This window comes from Thalassophryne amazonica, chromosome 1, assembly GCF_902500255.1.
Source record: "Thalassophryne amazonica chromosome 1, fThaAma1.1, whole genome shotgun sequence".
Taxonomy (NCBI): Eukaryota; Metazoa; Chordata; class Actinopteri; order Batrachoidiformes; family Batrachoididae; genus Thalassophryne; species Thalassophryne amazonica.
Window position 1 is genome coordinate 43,817,361 of NC_047103.1, and position 18,563 is coordinate 43,835,923.

The 18,563-nt window shown below is 39.7% G+C and overlaps 1 protein-coding gene across 1 annotated transcript; it reads right to left on the reverse strand.

Annotated features, from left to right (window-relative positions):
* Positions 1–1,883: 1,883 nt before the first annotated feature.
* Positions 1,884–18,205, reverse strand: LOC117519094 (solute carrier family 22 member 13-like). Its single transcript, XM_034180735.1, has 3 exons — positions 17,831–18,205; positions 7,248–7,351; positions 1,884–2,049 (listed from the first exon to the last, which is right to left on the reverse strand). Exons 1-3 carry the CDS (start codon positions 18,203–18,205, stop codon positions 1,884–1,886), a joined length of 645 nt encoding a protein of 214 aa, XP_034036626.1.
* Positions 18,206–18,563: the final 358 nt, after the last annotated feature.

Below are 18,563 nucleotides of genomic sequence, written 5' to 3' on the forward strand. Positions count from 1 at the left end.
AAATGAAAAATAAAATAACTTACGTGTACAATCAATATCTTAACACTTATGAAACAGCACAATTTTGACCATTTTAGCACATACAGCGGTTATAAAAGACTGAACAAGAGCAGTTTTTATTTTAAATGAACACTGACAATTTTGAAACTACCCTTAACCCAGGCAAAAATGGGTACCGCTGCACGAAAAACAAAATCAGTTTATCCATGAGTTTATTGTCAGTATTTACAAATCATTTATCACAATTTATGGATACAAAGAATAGGACAAACTTAATCAAGGCAATACACTCTAAAGACAAACCAATTCTGATTATAAGATTTAAAAAAAACCTGCATCCATGATATATTATTTTTTCATTCGTAAAAATTCCACTTACACTATCTACATTGTGCCTGCCTGTCAATATAGTTACAACTCAGAGCACACTTAAACAAGGTAATACACACTAAAGCCTAACTAGTTCTTATTTTAAAATGAAAAAACCTGCTACCTTGATATATTTTAACTATGATTTAAATTTTAAAAGCTACATGTACACAATCCTTATTGAGCCTGCCTGTCAATCAACAAATACTGTAAAGCATTTACACTACATAGAAGCAATTATTACTTATAATTTTTAATGGAACGCAGCACAGAATCAGTCCTTGGTATGATTATTTCTGTTTAGCACTCTTCTGGTTATTAATTGTATCTGCTGGAGAACACGTACGGTGTTTTGAAGGACATGACCTTACAACTGTCCACTGTGATGTGTGTGTGTGTGCCTGCACCATCAGATCATGTGTACACTCAGTTGGTGATATGAATGTCAAGCTCACACGTGGGTGACGTGACATTCATATCGCCAGCTGAGTGAACACACAACCTGACGGTCTGTTTCACCTGGCACAGCATGTCGAGGTGCGCACTATGTAGCCACTGCAGCCCGTGGGAAAGACAATATATGTTATGTATTTCCACGTGTTGGCTGCGCTAATGGCACATTTACTAAGTGCTCTGCAAGTGGTGTTAGATGTTCGTGTGTGGCACCTGGAATTTGGCCGACACCTGCCGAGAGAGGGATCGAATGGGCACTCACAGGGCACTCTCTGTCTTTCGGCTGCTGGTGTGTATGAATGGTTGTGGCGACAGGTGTATGAGGCGTTATGGGCCTTTCAGACCGGAATCATCAGCCATGGCAGAAGCGTCGCGGATCACTCTAAAAAGCATTATTTTCAATGAGACGCTTTGCGTTTTTGATGTCAAAAACTGAACTAAAAGCAACGCTACGCCGAAAGCGTACATTGCCACTTGTCGTCAAGCTGCCGTGGTCAAAGTTCAATCCAATCCAACTTTCGCTGCTGTGCGCTGTGACGTAGCTTCACGCTGTGCAATAGAAAACAGGCAAAAACATGGAAGACTACAGTGGCATAAACCATTGATCTGCATATAACACTGTTATTTAATTTAAATTGTATTTTATTTTATTATAGTCAGAAACATGAAGAACTTCACTGATTTCACCTGCTGCTGATAAACACTTGGAAACATGAACCTCTTATAAAACTGGACTTTGATGACATCATATACAGTAATGCCACCTCAAGGGCCTCTATTGAAGTGAATGGGGGGGGGGGAAAAAATTTTTACAGGGTGAAATCAGTGTTTCTTGTAGAATTTGACGGTGAGTACGTCAAAATGGCTAAAACCTGTGTTTTATTAGGATCCCAATACAAATTAATTTTATTAGTAAACAGAACGGGCCATGGCAGGTGTATAAGCAGGTGTAAAAAATGGATGAATGTATGTCACAGTACTACTTCCCCTTTTGAAGCTAGATGTTACTATAACAAATGATTAGATGATGTACTCATAAAGGAAAACCAAAATGTGATTAATCAGTACCTACCCATTATAGATATGTTCATTAAAGCAACACCTCCTGTAAAGCCAGCAAAAAATTTGATCTTCATATAAAAGTAGATGTGGGGAGAAAAAGCAGTAATAGCACCAAACACTGAATAGCCAAGCAGTGAAAGCAGGATGGCAACGCGACGACCAAATCTGCAAACAGAAGAAAAAATATTATGAGCGACAAGAAGGGCTTGGTAAGCCCATACTTCCATTTGCTATTATTACTTACTAGTGTGTTGGCTGTGGGGATCCCCGGGCTCTAGACAGGGTAGTGTTTATAAAAAAAAAAAAAAAAGGTACCTGACCTTTTTCAAGGGTGGTAATACATTAAGCAATGATTTGGAATGGTGTGTGAGTTCAGAATGTTTTTAGAACCTTACACCTCAACAATTTCTAGAAGAGGAACTTGGCCCTTTTACTTCCTGTTAATTATGTATTTTTTGTTAATTTACTGTCTTAATGTATTTAGAAATTGTTTAAGTTGTTGTTATCATATGCACATTATTATTATTATTATTATTATTATTATTATTATTATTATTACTTCTATTTTGTCATTTGATTTTTAAATGGACCACAATGGTCCATTGGTGGATTGCTGCAGAGGTGCTTGTCCTTCTGGAAGGTTCTCCTCTCTCCACAGAGGAATGCTAGAACTCTGACAGAGTGAATATTGGGTTCTTGCTCACCTCCATGACTAAGGCCCTCTTCCTAAACTTAGTCCTTGACTAAGTTTAGATGGGCGTCAAGCTCTAGGAAGAGTCCTGTTGGATTTGAACTTCTTCCATTTATGGATGATTTAATTTTAATTTAACCTTTATTTAACCAGGTTAGTCCCATTGAGATCAAGATCTCTTTTGAAAGGCAAACCTGGTTAATTATAAAGTTTCCAATTCACCTCACCTGCATGTGTTTAAATGTGGGAGGAAACCGGAGCACCCAGAGGGAACCCACGCAAACATGGGGAGAACATGCAAACTCCACACAGAATGGCCACAGGTGGGAATCGATCCCATAGCCTTCTTGCTGTGAGCCAGTAGTGCTAACCACTAAGCGACCGTGATGGAGGCCACTGTGCTCATTGAGATCTTCAAAGCAACAGAAATGTTTCTGTACCAGGTTTTGGCCTCTAGATAATCCTTTCTTGGAGGTCTACATACGATTCCTTTGACTTCATATTTGGTTTGTGCTCTGATATGCTGTGGGACTTTCAAAGTAGACAGTTGTGTGCCTTTCCAAATCATGTCTAATCAACTAAATTTACCCCTAGTGGACTCCAATTAAGCTGTAGAAACATCTCAAGGACAATCAGTGGAAACAGGATGGACCTGAGCTCAATTTTTAGCTTGATGGCAAGGCTGTGTACATCATCATCATCATCAATTTTATTTATATAGCGCCAAATCACAACAAACAGTTGCCCCAAGGCGCTTTATATTGTAAGGCAAGGCCATACAATAATTACGTAAAAACCCCAACGGTCAAAACGACCCCCTGTGAGCAAGCACTTGGCAACAGTGGGAAGGAAAAACTCCCTTTTAACAGGAAGAAACCTCCAGCAGAACCAGGCTCAGGGAGGGGCAGTCTTCTGCTGGGACTGGTTGGGGCTGAGGGAGAGAACCAAGAAAAAGACATGCTGTGGAGGGGAGCAGAGATCAATCACTAATGATTAAATGCAGAGTGGTGCATACAGAGCAAAAAGAGAAAGAAACAGTGCATCATGGGAACCCCCCAGCAGTCTAAGTCTATAGCAGCATAACTAAGGGATGGTTCAGGGTCACCTGATCCAGCCCTAACTATAAGCTTTAGCAAAAAGGAAAGTTTTAAGCCTAATCTTAAAAGTAGAGAGGGTGTCTGTCTCCCTGATCCGAATTGGGAGCTGGTTCCACAGGAGAGGAGCCTGAAAGCTGAAGGCTCTGCCTCCCATTCTACTCTTACAAACCCTAGGAACTACAAGTAAGCCTGCAGTCTGAGAGCGAAGCGCCCTATTGGGGTGATATGGTACTATGAGGTCCCTAAGATAAGATGGGACCTGATTATTCAGAACCTTATAAGTAAGAAGAAGAATTTTAAATTCTATTCTAGAATTAACAGGAAGCCAATGAAGAGAGGCCAATATGGGTGAGATATGCTCTCTCCTTCTAGTCCCCGTCAGTACTCTAGCTGCAGCATTTTGAATTAACTGAAGGCTTTTCAGGGAACTTTTAGGACAACCTGATAATAATGAATTACAATAGTCCAGCCTAGAGGAAATAAATGCATGAATTAGTTTTTCAGCATCACTCTGAGACAAGACCTTTCTAATTTTAGAGATATTGCGTAAATGCAAAAAAGCAGTCCTACATATTTGTTTAATATGCGCTTTGAATGACATATCCTGATCAAAAATGACTCCAAGATTTCTCACAGTATTACTAGAGGTCAGGGTAATGCCATCCAGAGTAAGGATCTGGTTAGACACCATGTTTCTAAGATTTGTGGGGCCAAGTACAATAACTTCAGTTTTATCTGAGTTTAAAAGCAGGAAATTAGAGGTCATCCATGTCTTTATGTCTGTAAGACAATCCTGCAGTTTAGCTAATTGGTGTGTGTCCTCTGGCTTCATGGATAGATAAGCTGGTATCATCTGCGTAACAATGAAAATTTAAGCAATGCCGTCTAATAATACTGCCTAAGGGAAGCATGTATAAAGTGAATAAAATTGGTCCTAGCACAGAACCTTGTGGAACTCCATAATTAACCTTAGTCTGTGAAGAAGATTCCCCATTTACATGAACAAATTGTAATCTATTAGATAAATATGATTCAAACCACCGCAGCACAGTGCCTTTAATACCTATGGCATGCTCTAATCTCTGTAATAAAATTTTATGGTCAACAGTATCAAAAGCAGCACTGAGGTCTAACAGAACAAGCACAGAGATGAGTCCACTGTCTGAGGCCATAAGAAGATCATTTGTAACCTTCACTAATGCTGTTTCTGTACTATGATGAATTCTAAAACCTGACTGAAACTCTTCAAATAGACCATTCCTCTGCAGATGATCAGTTAGCTGTTTTACAACTACCCTTTCAAGAATTTTTGAGAGAAAAGGAAGGTTGGAGATTGGCCTATAATTAGCTAAGATAGCTGGGTCAAGTGATGGCTTTTTAAGTAATGGTTTAATTACTGCCACCTTAAAAGCCTGTGGTACATAGCCAACTAATAAAGATAGATTGATCATATTTAAGATTGAAGCATTAAATAATGGTAGGGCTTCCTTGAGCAGCCTGGTAGGAATGGGGTCTAATAGACATGTTGATGGTTTGGATGAAGTAACTAATGAAAATAACTCAGACAGAACAATCTGAGAGAAAGAGACTAACCAAATACTGGCATCACTGAAAGCAGCCAAAGATAATGATACATCTTTGGGATGGTTATGAGTAATTTTTTCTCTAATAGTTAAAATTTTATTAGCAAGAAAGTCATGAAGTCATTACTAGTTAAACTTAAAGGAATACTCGGCTCAATAGAGCTCTGACTCTTTGTCAGCCTGGCTACAGTGCTGAAAAGAAACCTGGGGTTGTTCTTATTTTCTTCAATTAGTGATGAGTAGTAAGATGTCCTAGCTTTACGGAGGGCTTTTTTATAGAGCAACAGACTCTTTTTCCAGGCTAAGTGAAGATCTTCTAAATTAGTGAGATGCTATTTCCTCTCCAATTTACGGGTTATCTGCTTTAAGCTGTTAGTTTGTGAGTTATACCACGGAGTCAGGCACTTCTGATTTAAAGCTCTCTTTTTCAGAGGAGCTACAGCATCCAAAGTTGTCTTCAATGAGGATGTAAAACTATTGACGAGATACTCTATCTCACTTACAGAGTTTAGGTAGCTACATGTGATTTTATTATTATTATTATTATTATTATTATTATTATTATTCTCTCCCTCTAGCTGCCTGTTGGGGAAAGTGTAGTGACACGAACCCACAACAGGGGGCGCAAATGAACGGTCAATAGATGAGCCAAAAGGTAACAATTTAATGTTGTGAATGTGCACAACGATTATACAGACAATCACAGAATCTGATAGCAGTCAATACACAAAGGTGACGTGTGGGCAGGCTCGAGGATAGAAGACGTCTGTCCTGAGAAGAGCCGGAACCACACGATTTCCACCGCCACAGAACCCGGTGAATACTGGAGCCGCCAAGTCCCGAATTCCCAGGTGATCACCATCCCCGACTGTCGGATCTAGTACTGCTGGCGAGGACCACAAACAGTGAGATGTGGGTGTGTGCACACCCATTAACAAAAACAGTCAGAAGGTGGAAAGTCACCTCCACCTCTAATCACACACTCGTGCAGCTCCTGTTAAACCACTTATCTGGATTGGGTGTGAAGTGTAGCCGTCGCTGTTCACACCAAACGCCAATCCAGCTGATAAGGCACACCACAGGAAAACGGCTGCAAAAGAGTTCAGACTATTATTCAAGTTTTTGTTCAGCAGAGAAAATTACCTTCACAGGTAGATGATATCTCGGCAGCGAGGTGGAGATGACGTCCAGCTTTTATGGAGTGGATTGATGAAGTGGAGATGGGTGACATGAGTTGATGAGTGACAGCTGTCAACCCCGGCTGTGTCCATGGCGGCAGCGCCCTCTCGTGCCTGAAGCCCGCACTTCAGGCAGGGCGCCCTCTGGTGGTGGGCCAGCAGTACCTCCTCTTCTGGCGGCCCACACAACAGCTGCCATCTTATCGTGGTGGGGGAGTTTGCGTACCCGGATGATCCTAGGAGCTATGTTGTCGGGGGCTTTGTGCTCCCTGTAGGGTCTCCCAAGGCAAACAGGTCCTAGGTGACGGGTCAGACTAAGGGCAGTTCATTCTAACATTCTAGGCCATTCATAACCTCCCCCCCCCCCCCCATATCTGTCTGACCTCCTCCATGTTCTCGCTCCCTCAGATCTTCCTCCATACACCTGTCTGTCCTCTCTGCCCATCTCACTACCACAAGGAGCAGAGTATTTAGCCGCTCTGCTCCCTGTCTCTGGAATTCATTACCATCCCATCTCAGAAACATCAAATCACTTCCCCAATTAAAATCACAACTCAAAACACATTTATTTATGACTGCTTATTCCATTTGATCCCTATTGCTCTGTCTATTTTAGTGATTTTATAGCTTTTATTGTTGTTCTTTTTATGGACTTTGTGTATTATTGTACAGTGTCCTTCCATGCTGAGAAAGGCACCTTCAAATTAAACGTGTTATTATTATTATCACATAGACCAAAAGTTTCAAAGTTTTAAACTGAGTTTCTGTTGAGGTCCTTGCACATACTGACAGAGGGGTAAATGTGTGTTCCTACCTGTCAGAAATTGCCCCAAATGCCAAAGTTCCAAACAGATATCCTGCCATGTAGGAGGACTCTGATGCTGAAATCCAAATACTCCGGTCACACACGAGATCAAACTGGAAAAAGGAGGATTATGAAAGATGACCAGATAAGAGCAGATTATTTGTATAAAAATCATTGACTTGTTCCCCTGAAATAAGTATTTGAACACCTGTGAAAATCAATGTTAATATTTGGTACAGTAGCCTTTGTTTGCAATTACAGAGGTCAAATGTTTCCTGTAGTTTTTCACCAGGTTTGCACATACGGCAGCAGAGATTTTGGTCCACTCCTCCATACAGATCTTCCCTAGATCTTTCAGGTTTGGAGTTTCAGCTCCCTCCAAAGATTTTCTATTGAGTTCAGGTCTGGATTTTGGCCAGGCCACTCCAGGACCTTGAAATGCTTCTTACGGAACCCCTCCTTAGTTGCCCTGGCTGTGTGTTTGAGGTCATTGTCATGCTGGAAGACCCAGCCATGACCCATCTTCAATGCTCTTACTGACGGAAGGAGATTGTTTGCCAAAATCTCGCAATACATGACCTCATCCATCCTCCCTTCAATATGGTGCAGTCGTTCTGTCCCCTTTGCAGAAGAGCACCCCCAGAGTATGATGTTTCCACCCCCATGCTTCACTGTTGGGATGGTTTTCTTGGGGTTGTTCTCATCCTCTAAACATGGTAAGAGGAGTTGATTCCAAAAAGCTCTATTCTGGTCTCATCTGACCACATAACCTTCTCCCATGCCTCCTCTGGATCATCCAGATGGTCACTGGTGAACTTCAAATGGGCCTGGACATGTGCTGGCTTGAGCAGGGGGACCTTGCTGCCCTGCATGATTTTAAACCATGACAGCATCATGTGTTACTAATGTAACCTTTGTGACTGTGGTCCCAGCTCTCTTCAGGTCATTGACCAGGTCCTCCTGTGTAGTTCTGAGCTTTCTCAGAATCATCCTTACTCCACAAAGTGAGACCGAGGGAGATTGACTGTCATCTTGTGTTTCTTCCAGTTTCTAATAAATAATCACAACAGTTGTTGTCTTCTACCAAGCTGCTTTCCTGTTGTCCTGTAGTCCATCCCAGCCATGTGCAGGTCTACAGTTTTGTCCCTGTTGTCCTTAGACAGCTCTTTGGTCTTGGCTATGGTGGACAGGTTGGAGTGTGATTGACTGAGTGTGTGAACAGGTGTCTTTTATACAGGTTCAAACAGGTGCAGTTAATACAGGTAAAGAGTGCAGAATAAGAGGGCTTCTTAAAGAAAAATTAACAGGTCTGTGAGAGCCAGAATTCTTGCTGGTTTGTAGGTGTTCAAATACTTATTTGCAGCAGTAACATACAAATAAATTATTAAAAAAATCATACATTGTGATTTCCGGATTTTCTTTTTTAGATTATGTCTCTCACAGTGGACATGCACTCAGACCCCTTCAGACCCCTCCATGATTTCTAAGTGGGAGAACTTGCAAAACTGCAGGGTGTTCAAATACTTATTTTCCTCACTGTATGTGTCTTTACACTTGGAAAATCCTTCTGGTAAATGCAGCTGGTAAGTGCTGCTGTAGACGTGATGTCATCTGTTCATCAGAGCCAAGGAGACTGATGAATTTAGCAATAGACAAAATATGTACAGGGTGGGCCAATAACATGTTACCACTTTTTGATCATACACAAGTTTTTGAAATGAGAACTTATTCGAAAATTGTATTTACAGACTGGTAACAGAAGGATCAAATTAACATTTGATACCAAAGGTTTCAGACTTTGTCTCATGTTTTCCGCACAGATCAATAATTGATGACATGTACAATCCACACTCCTCTTCTTTGGATTACAGCTGCAACATGCACATTGCAGTTTGTGATGACATTACCACACATCTCAAGAGCGATTCTCCGAATTTATTTTTCATTTTCAGGAATTGATATTCCCGAAAATAAAAAAAGAAATCTTTGTTATTTTGGACAAATTAAATTTAAAAATTAATTAAATTTGTACAAATTAAAAAGGTTGTAACATTTTATTGGCCCATCCTGTAAATATATTCTCCAGAATATAAGTCATGCTTTTTTTTTTTTACTTGTTTTGGAGGCCCTGCGACCCTTCGGTGTGACATATACCTAAAATTCACAAATTTGTTTTGATAATATTAATTATAATGACTATTTATATAGAACTTTTTGCTGATTCATACAACTTTATTTGTTCATATTCATGTAATTTAATTCATTGCTTACTTACATAAACATTTATCATGAACAAAATGGAACAGAAGGAAGCTAAATTTTGTATTCTCTGTTCCTTGTAGCAAAAAAAAAAATTATTTATAAAAAAATAAATAAATATATTTGTTACCTCAATTCCAACCCCAACGCCGTTTCCTCGTCAAGTCACCAAACATCAAATAAACATCATTTATCATAACATTGTTGTCTTACATTTCAGCAGTTACATTCACTTTTCTTCTAACCTACAATATTCTCTCATACATTTATCCTTATACATCCTTTTGAATCCATAAGCATTTGTACAACATTTCTCCTGTTTCACAGTTGTCCCAGCAAACAGTCTGAAAAATATATTTTCTTTTATGGCAAACGGCCTGTGAATGGCCTGTGTAACAAGACCTAAATACATTTTGGACATCATCTGGCAAAGTTCCTTGCTTAACCTTTCACATATTAAGTGTAGTTTTTAAGTCAACAAGATCCTTACATTTTAGTTAACTAGTTGCATTAAACAAATTTTTGGTATGCTCTCTGTGACCTTTTTTTTTGGATAATTGTAATGGCTCTTTTTTGTAAGAAATACAAGGACTTAGTGGTACTGCTATATGTGGTACCCCAGAGTTCACTGCAATAACTGAAGTATGGCAGAACTGAGCACTACAGCATATGCAACGAATTACAGTCAAACAAATCTGTTACTTTAAATAAAATGCCAATACTGTTGCTAACATTCCTTTTTATATAATGTATGTGGGCTTTCCAATGTAATTTTTCATCTAAAACAACACCAAGAAACTTAACTTCATTAACTATTTCAATAATAGCTCTATCAATGGTCATTCTCACATCATCACTCTTTCTTTGATTATCAAAAATCACAGTTTTGTTTTGTCCCAATTTAAATACATCTTATTTTCATTAAATCAGTTCCTCGCTTTTATCATTTCTTCTCATATTCTTCCTGTAATTTTCAACAAATTACTTCCTGAGTGATATATATATATATATATATATATATATATATATATATATATATATATATATATATATATATATATATATACTGGCATCATCAGCAAACAACAAAAAATGTTAACATTTTCGATAATTCACAAATGTCATTAATAAACAAAAGAAAAAGCAAAGGCCCTAAAATGGACACTTGCGGGACTCCACATATGAGCTCTCTACAATCACAATGTAACGCATTAATATGTCATATGTACTGTTGATGGTTTGTAATATAACTTCAAAGCAACTGGTGTGCTGTGCCCTTATTCCCATACTTATATAATTTTGATAATATGATTTATGGTGTTGAATAGTTTGCATAAATCGATAACCACTCCAACTTTATACTCCTTTCTTTGAATTGCAGCTAAAATTGTTTCTACCAATTCTATAAGCGCTAAACTTGTGGATTGTTGAGATCTAAATCCATACTGTTTTTCACTAATTAAATTATGTTTCAGGAAAAATTGTTCAGTTTTTGAGTGAACCATTTCTCAAGAACTTCAAAAAACTGTGAGAGTAGCGACACTGGTCTGTAGTTGTTAAATTTGTGTTCGTCCCCACTGTTGAAGATAGGGATTACTTTAGCAGCTTTCATTTGTTCTGTAAAAAGTAGTTTGTATGGAAAGATTACAATTGAAGGTCAACAGTTTAACAATACAATCAATGATGCTAATAATTGTCCTATCTAGTCCCTCACTATCTGTAGATGTTTTACTTTTACCTTTCCTTACAACAGATAAAAGTTCCTGTTCACTGATCTCTCCAACAAACATTTGGAGCATGGTGGCTTAGTGGTTATCACTGTTGTCTCAAGGCAAGAAGGTCATGGGATTGATTCCCACTTGTGGCCTTTCTGTGTGGGTTTGCATGTTCTCCCCATGTTTGCATGGGTGTGCTCCGGTTTCCTCCCACATCCAAAGACATGCAGGTTAGGTGAATTGGAAACTTTATAATTGCCCAGGTTTCCCTTGTAAAGGAGATCTCAATCTCAATGGGACTAACCTGGTTAAATTTAAATAGACTGTATTATTCAGCTTTCCATTTCAGATGTTTTCTTTTGGTTGGTTATATTCATGGATTTTGCAATATTAGCTCCAAAATTTGTAAAAAAAAAAAAAAAAAAAAAAAAAGCAAGTTAAGTTCATTAGCACTGTTTTTGCTATTGATATACACAACATCAATCTCAATAAAATAATGTGGTTGCTGTTTTTGTTTTGAGTTTAGTCTCATTGCTTTATTTAATACATTCCATGTTGCTTTCATGTTTGTGTGATTTTCCTTCAATTTTCCATTATAACAACCTTTCTGAGCAGTTCTCATAATAGTTGTAAGTTTATTGTTACATGTTTTGTATTTTATCTCACTGTTGAGTTTTTCACTTTTGGAGATTTTCTAATATGGTTTTAGTGGTCGCCATTTATGGTAAAGTAATAAGTGTTTATAACGGATTTGTAAGCTTCATTCACATCAGCCACATAAACTCCAGACCAGTCTTGCTTTGAAGGGGGCCTTCACACTAGAGGCTGAGTTAAGCCGAATGGGAACCCCACCCCCGTTCGTAGGGGTGTCAAGGTGCATTCCGAAACGTCGGATAGCAGTCTAAGAGCAGTTGGCACGGTTGTATGGCCAAAGCACATACACACAACACTCGTGTGGAGCGTCTGAAGTGGAAAACATATTAAATGGCAGTCTAAGTGCAGTCTGTCCACAAATTGAGTGCAGTCATTCCACAAAGCAGGTGCACGATAAGAGAAAGCTCTGTGATCTGCAGACTTTTTATTCACCTTAGGGACACAAAGTAGTCCTGCACCCTGAGAACGCAGAACCCGGGCCAGTACATAGGGTTTAATTAGGTCAGCTAAGTAGAGAGGTGCTAGTCCGTGAATAATTTCATAGGTTAGTAACAGAACCTTAAAATTTGATCTCACAGGGATAGGAAGCCAGTGAAGAGGTAGCATCATTTTGAACCAATTAGAGACATTGCAGTAGTCCAATCTAGAAGAAACAAATGCATGAATCATGGTCCCAGCATCAGCGATAGACAGGATGGGAGGAATCTTCGCTATATTTCGCAGGTGGAAGAAAGCAGTCCTCATAATATCTCCAATATGGAGGTCAAACGACAATGTAGGATCAAAAATTACCCCAAGGATCCTCACTTTGTTAGTGTGATATATGACACATGAGCATAGGCTAAGTGTTAGCTGGTCAAATTGATGCCAATGTCTCACTGGACCAAGAACCATCATTTCAGTCTTGTCAGAGTTTAAAAGTAGGAAATTGCTAGACATCCAGCTTCTAACTGATGAACGACAATCTTCTAAGGATTTTACGTGGATGAGATTACCAGCCGTTATCGGGATGAATAAATGAGTATCATCATAGCAATGAAAGGAATCCCAAAACATTGCAATATGTGCCCAATGGGGGCTATATAAAGGGAGAAAAGCAGGGGGCCTAAGATGGACCCCTGTGGATGCCCAAATTTAATGTCACTAAGGTTAGAGGTAGCGTTATTGTGCAAAACAGTGAAAACAACTGGTCAGGTATGATGTCAACCATGCAAGGGCACTCCCAGTAATTCCAGTATGATTCTCCAGCCTGTCGAGTAGAATATGATGATCCATGGTATGAAGCACAGCACTAAGATCTAACAGCACCAGAACCATAGTGGTGTCTGAATCAAGTGCAAGCAGAAGATCATTCACTACTTTAGTGAGAGCTGTCTCTGTGATATTTTCTAAACACAGACTGCAGTGGCGCAAAAAGATTTTTCTCAGTAAGGTGAACCACGAGCTGCCGTGTAACCACCTTTTCCAGAATTTTAGAGCAAAATGATAGATTTGATATCCGCCTATAGTTTTTCAATATACTAGGGTCAAGATTAGATTTCTTAAGGGCCCCTTCACCCATAGTATGAATTTGTTCGAATTACGGCGAAACAGAGCGAAACACTTTGATTTAGCGAGCCACAAAAACATTGCACGGACGGACAGGTGTGTACGATCCTGCTGCTAAGGTGTCGTGCATGCTCGTGCACAAACACAGTGCGAGCAACTGGAGCATGTGTAACCACATCACGCAGCTGCTGTGGAAAAAATAAAAACCAGCTGGTACCTGTGTAACCACATCACACCGCTCCTGTGGAATAAATAAAAAATAAAAACCAGCTGGTACCTGTGGATCCACATTGCACCGCTGCTGTGGAAAACAAAAAACGCACATGCCACCCACAGGATTCGTAGCTGGACTTTACTGATTGCCAGCCTGAAAATTTCTCACTGAGTTACTGTCACTGGCCTGTAAATGTTGCAGGAAAATGTCTGAAATCAAAAAGAGATGCACGTATTTGAAAAAAAGAAACCACACACCATAAAAAACAGCCTCTTATCAAGTATGAACCATCTGTTCCTCTGTAGATGACCCATGGTCACAGATCTACAGTCATGAAATGACATTATTAAAGCAGTGTGCTGTTATTATGTCCACATCTACTGGTCCAGTGTATCCAGCCGGCCCCGCACGCGTGTCCATGTGGAACAGAGCTTTTGTGGGTGATGTGACAGTCAGATCGCCCACTGCATGTTATGATCCAGCTCAGTCTCACGTTTTGTTTTGTTTTTGAGCTCCCGTGACGAAATGAGTCAAATTTTCATGACGTTTTTTTTTTTAAACTCACTATTCCTAACGCTACTCCTACCCCTGACCCTAACCTTAACCATAACCTAATCTTACTCTTTTCCCCCACCCTAACCATAACCACCCCCAACACCCCCACTTCACTTTTAATTTCGTGCAGCCATCACGGAATGAATTAGAATGAATTTGTGCTGCCTTGACGAAAATGATGCGCTTTTCGTCACAATATCACAAACCAGTAGATTAATGTATATTCCGTGCTGCTGAATCACGACTTGCCGTGAGACCAGGTTGTATGATCTGATGGTCCACTGTCACCTGGGGCAGTCTGTCAATGTGCGCGCTGTGGCGGACACACCCCCTATCAGTTCAGCGCACACACCAACACACCATCTCTACATCCATATATCAGCAGCGCTCCCACCTCCGGTACCGCTACGGATGGAGAGGAGCACAACACATGCGCAATTCACATGCATGGCAAATGTCTGTGCAGGGGGTGCCGACACTCTGGCACCTGACATGTGTTGCTGTTTTGCAAAGCCACACTCGTGGGGCATTTATACAAATTTCACATCCAGCTCAAATACAAATAAAAAATATAATCGTCACAGAACATCACTTCCAGTTCCCTTCTGCATCAGGTTAGTGTCCACCTCATCTACCTAAAGCACCTCTAAAACCGAAGGTCACATGATGTGATCTAAAATAGTGTAAGGGAAGAATTGATTTAGCAGTGGCAAAAAAAAACAAACAAAAAAAACAAAAACAAAAAACGATTTGTTTGCAACGTCAATTCCGGTTTGCTTCAGTATCTACTTTAAAAAAAAATTAAGATACTTTATTGATAATACAAGTGAAGCGCCGCGCAGTGGCATGAAGGCTCACTCATGGTACAGGGAGTCGCAAACAGGAAGTGCCAAATTTTGAGTCTACAGTGAAACAGGAAATGTCAAATGTTGAACATTTCCTGGTATGGGTGGAGCTAGAGCAGAGGCCAGGGTTGCGCCACACTCTCACCAGCGCCACTAGTTTACCTTATGACAAACTAAAAGTGGACGCTCTCGTTATGGCCGAACAATTGTCCAGTTTCTGGGTATTCTGTGTTAGTACGCGCCCGCGGCCAACGAACGTGATGAATTCCTGTGCAAAAAGTAGTTCCCAGATCAATTCTAAAATTTACCAGTAATACAATTATAAAGATAACTGAAGTTTTAAGAGGCCGTAATAAAACATTAAGTTTATGAGCAACTTCACCTGTTATTGCTGAAGCACATTGTGAACAGTGTTTGATGTGGAAGAGTTCAGAAATATACGATTGGAATGTTTTGATTACCATTTACAGTTGCCGATGAAAGACTTGGATGTTAACTTCGTGTTAAAGTCAGAACAAGAAGCTGCACTGAAAGAGATCTATCTGGGAAGAGACACATTCTGCATGTTGTCGCAGAAAATGAGAGCAACACGCTGAGCAGTAGTCCAGCGAGCTCAATCTGTGGGCGAGCTATCCCACAATGCCAAAATAGCAGACATGTCAGTCCAATGAGAGTGGCACTCTGAGCAGGGTGGGGTTGCAATGGACTCCCTTGAAATCTGATTGGACACAGATGATTGACATGTCACTGCACCACACGTCCGGTTGAAAAGAGCAACATTTTGAAATTGCTGTCCCATATTGACTGCTAGTTTTTGTTTTTATGTGCTGTTTTAACTTTATTGTATGTGTGTTTTATTTTTGTGAATCTTTGATTTTACTGTAAACCATTTTGGACACTCGCTGGCTGCTGTAAAGCACTTTATTAATAAATTAGGGCTGTAGCTATTGAATCTTTTTGAAATAGAGTATTCTTGCAATTGTTTAATTGATTAATCGAGTAATCAGATGAAAAGTACTTTTGAGTTTTTAACCCTCTGGCGTCCGACGGCATTTTTTGTACAATTCACTCGCCTGGCATAAATGTTTTATTATTGCTATTAACAGCTCTCCCTGCATCCCCCAATCAAGTTTTATGTCCTTTTTTCAGAACAACCTGTTCTTTCAGAATATATATGCTTTTGTTGTGTTTTATAAGTGTTATAAAGGTTTACAATCAGAAATAACAAAGGAAAAAGTAAAGCGGAAAATAATTTTCCACACACATTTATTCAAAACACATAGCAAACTATAATAAACAACTGTTTTGACACTTTAGGGAGAGAGCCACAGAGTAATGCAGTAACATTCAAATGCAAACTAGTGGAGCAATCCTGATAGTTGCACAATCTTTGTTTGAGCACGTGAGGTTGCCATGCGAGGCTCTCCCTCTGCTCCGTCTGCTTTAACTTTCGCAGTGTGTAATGGCGCAGGGCACATTGGAGGAGTTAGAGGGCTATTCAAACAGGCCAACTAGTACGATATCACTCCTGAAAACGATCTTTGGTTTATCACGTGAGGTAAATCTGCCCTATGATTGGATTTTGGAAAACCATGTGATGGTGAACCAGTTCCAATTGGACACTCACATTGCGCACGTCATCACACAGCTTCTATGAGGAGTACAAAGATGGCCGATGGCTGGCTCAAAGTCTGGGGAGTTAACGTTTCAGCAAAAAGTAAGTTTCAATGTCATATCATTAAAAGTTATTTATAATTTAGTAAAGCTTGGTCAGTGTCAGCTCCAAAGGGTTAAACAACTTCTGTTTTTGTTTTTTTGTTTTTTTTTTCTGGGGGCAATACAGCATCACATACAGGCCTGGCATATGTACTACAATGTTAAACAGAGCTTCGAGGCACAGAATTTGCCTCAAACATTTTTGTAATAGAATTATTTGAGTTACTTGACTAACCATTTTCAGCCCTAAAATTTATGTTGATTGACTGTTTGATGTGAAAAAGTGTGAAAAAAGCATACAGAATTAAGAATATTTTATTCTTGGTCATGTTCAGTTGCCGGTATCCCCACCCATTCCAATACAGAAGCATGCTCATGCTCCCATGAACCATTTCTCTGAGGAAAAAGTCTGAAGGACCAAAATGACATGGTGAGGAGCTTCCAGTCATGTGAGGCAAACAAAGAAAAATGCTTGAAAAGAACACATTATTTTCATGAATACCTTTAATGTGTGTATCAATGAAGCCTACAATAGTTCAAATTGTGTCACTCTATTTAAAATACCTTCATCAACCCAAGCAATTTTGAACTATGTGTATCGCATATCATCGACATGATATATTTGCATAAACCTACGTTGTTCGAGCCAAGGCTTTACCTTAGTTATATTATTGTCTATGCTCGAGCATCAGTCTTTCGGGTAGAATTTTGCGTGGAGTGACCTGGGCGCTCTGACAAGTGAATGCGGTAATAGCAGGATGACAACAGCTGAACACTTTGTGCACAAATGTGCCATTATTTCAGCCATCCTTGCATCCGGCAAGGCTGAGCTCGACATTCGTGAGAGTGCCGCACAACATTTGTGCAAAACTGATACGAAATGTATGCATGACATGAGTCCATGGGAAATACGGGTGACATAAGGACGACACATGCTAACGTGCCCTTTATATCACTTCAGTTGTACAAATTTGCTAATTTGTCGCTCATTTGCATGTTTAGTCGCTAATTCGCATCTCCAACTACTCTCCAACAGTCGCAGCCCAGTGAGATAGGACCCTAAAGAATGGCTTTGCATCTTCTTACCTCTGTTACAGTGCTGGAGGCACCTGGGGGTGTCTCATAGTTCCATCCAGTCATACATTCTGTTGTAGTGTTAATTCCAAAAGCTTCAATGGTTTCCAAACTCAAATTTACAGGTCTGAACATTTTACAGCTTTCAAATTTTCCATCCTCGCCCACTGGCAGCGTGAGATTTTTTTGTCTTTCATAGGTCAAGTTTGGGCCACGGTCCAAGATCCAGTCAGTGTTACAGTGTTGTGGAAACTTCAAGCCAACAAACATCTGACTGAACACATCAAAACCTTTAAATACACTCACGATGCACAATGCAATCAGCAAGTATTTCTGAAATAAACCAAACTCTCCAATCTCCTGTAGGATCTGTCCAAAGCTACTCATTTTGGCTTCTGGATGACTCTGCAGTGGTTCTTCTTCAGACTGTGGTATAAAGTCTGGGCGTACCAGATAAATGGTATCAGTCCAGCATAGATAAACAGAACATGTATGAAAAGAGTAGTATTATGACTACCTTTTAATCTTTAACTCAACATAAATCTGGAGGTCACCATGAAATGAACAAAAACACTTTACAGTACATAGCTGACTGCTTAAGGAAGCCGCTTCTTGCTGTTAAGGGTGCTTTATCTTTTCAGTCTCTATCCATCTGATTAAATCTTCAAAAACGTAAATAAAGTAAAAACATAAACACTTCAGTGAGGTGGTGCCACATGCCCTCAGTAATGCTTCTTACTGTTTT

Bases quoted from the DNA above. Each gene is read 5' to 3' on its own strand.
- LOC117519094 (XM_034180735.1), bottom strand. From the start codon at position 18,205: ATGAGTAGCTTTGGACAGATCCTACAGGAGATTGGAGAGTTTGGTTTA. The intron at 7,352-17,830 runs GTAAGAAGATGC...TCCTTTTTCCAG, and splicing joins CCTCCAGCACTGTAACAGAG to TTTGATCTCGTGTGTGACCG. The intron at 2,050-7,247 runs GTAGGAACACAC...TTCTGTTTGCAG, and splicing joins TTTGGGGCAATTTCTGACAG to ATTTGGTCGTCGCGTTGCCA.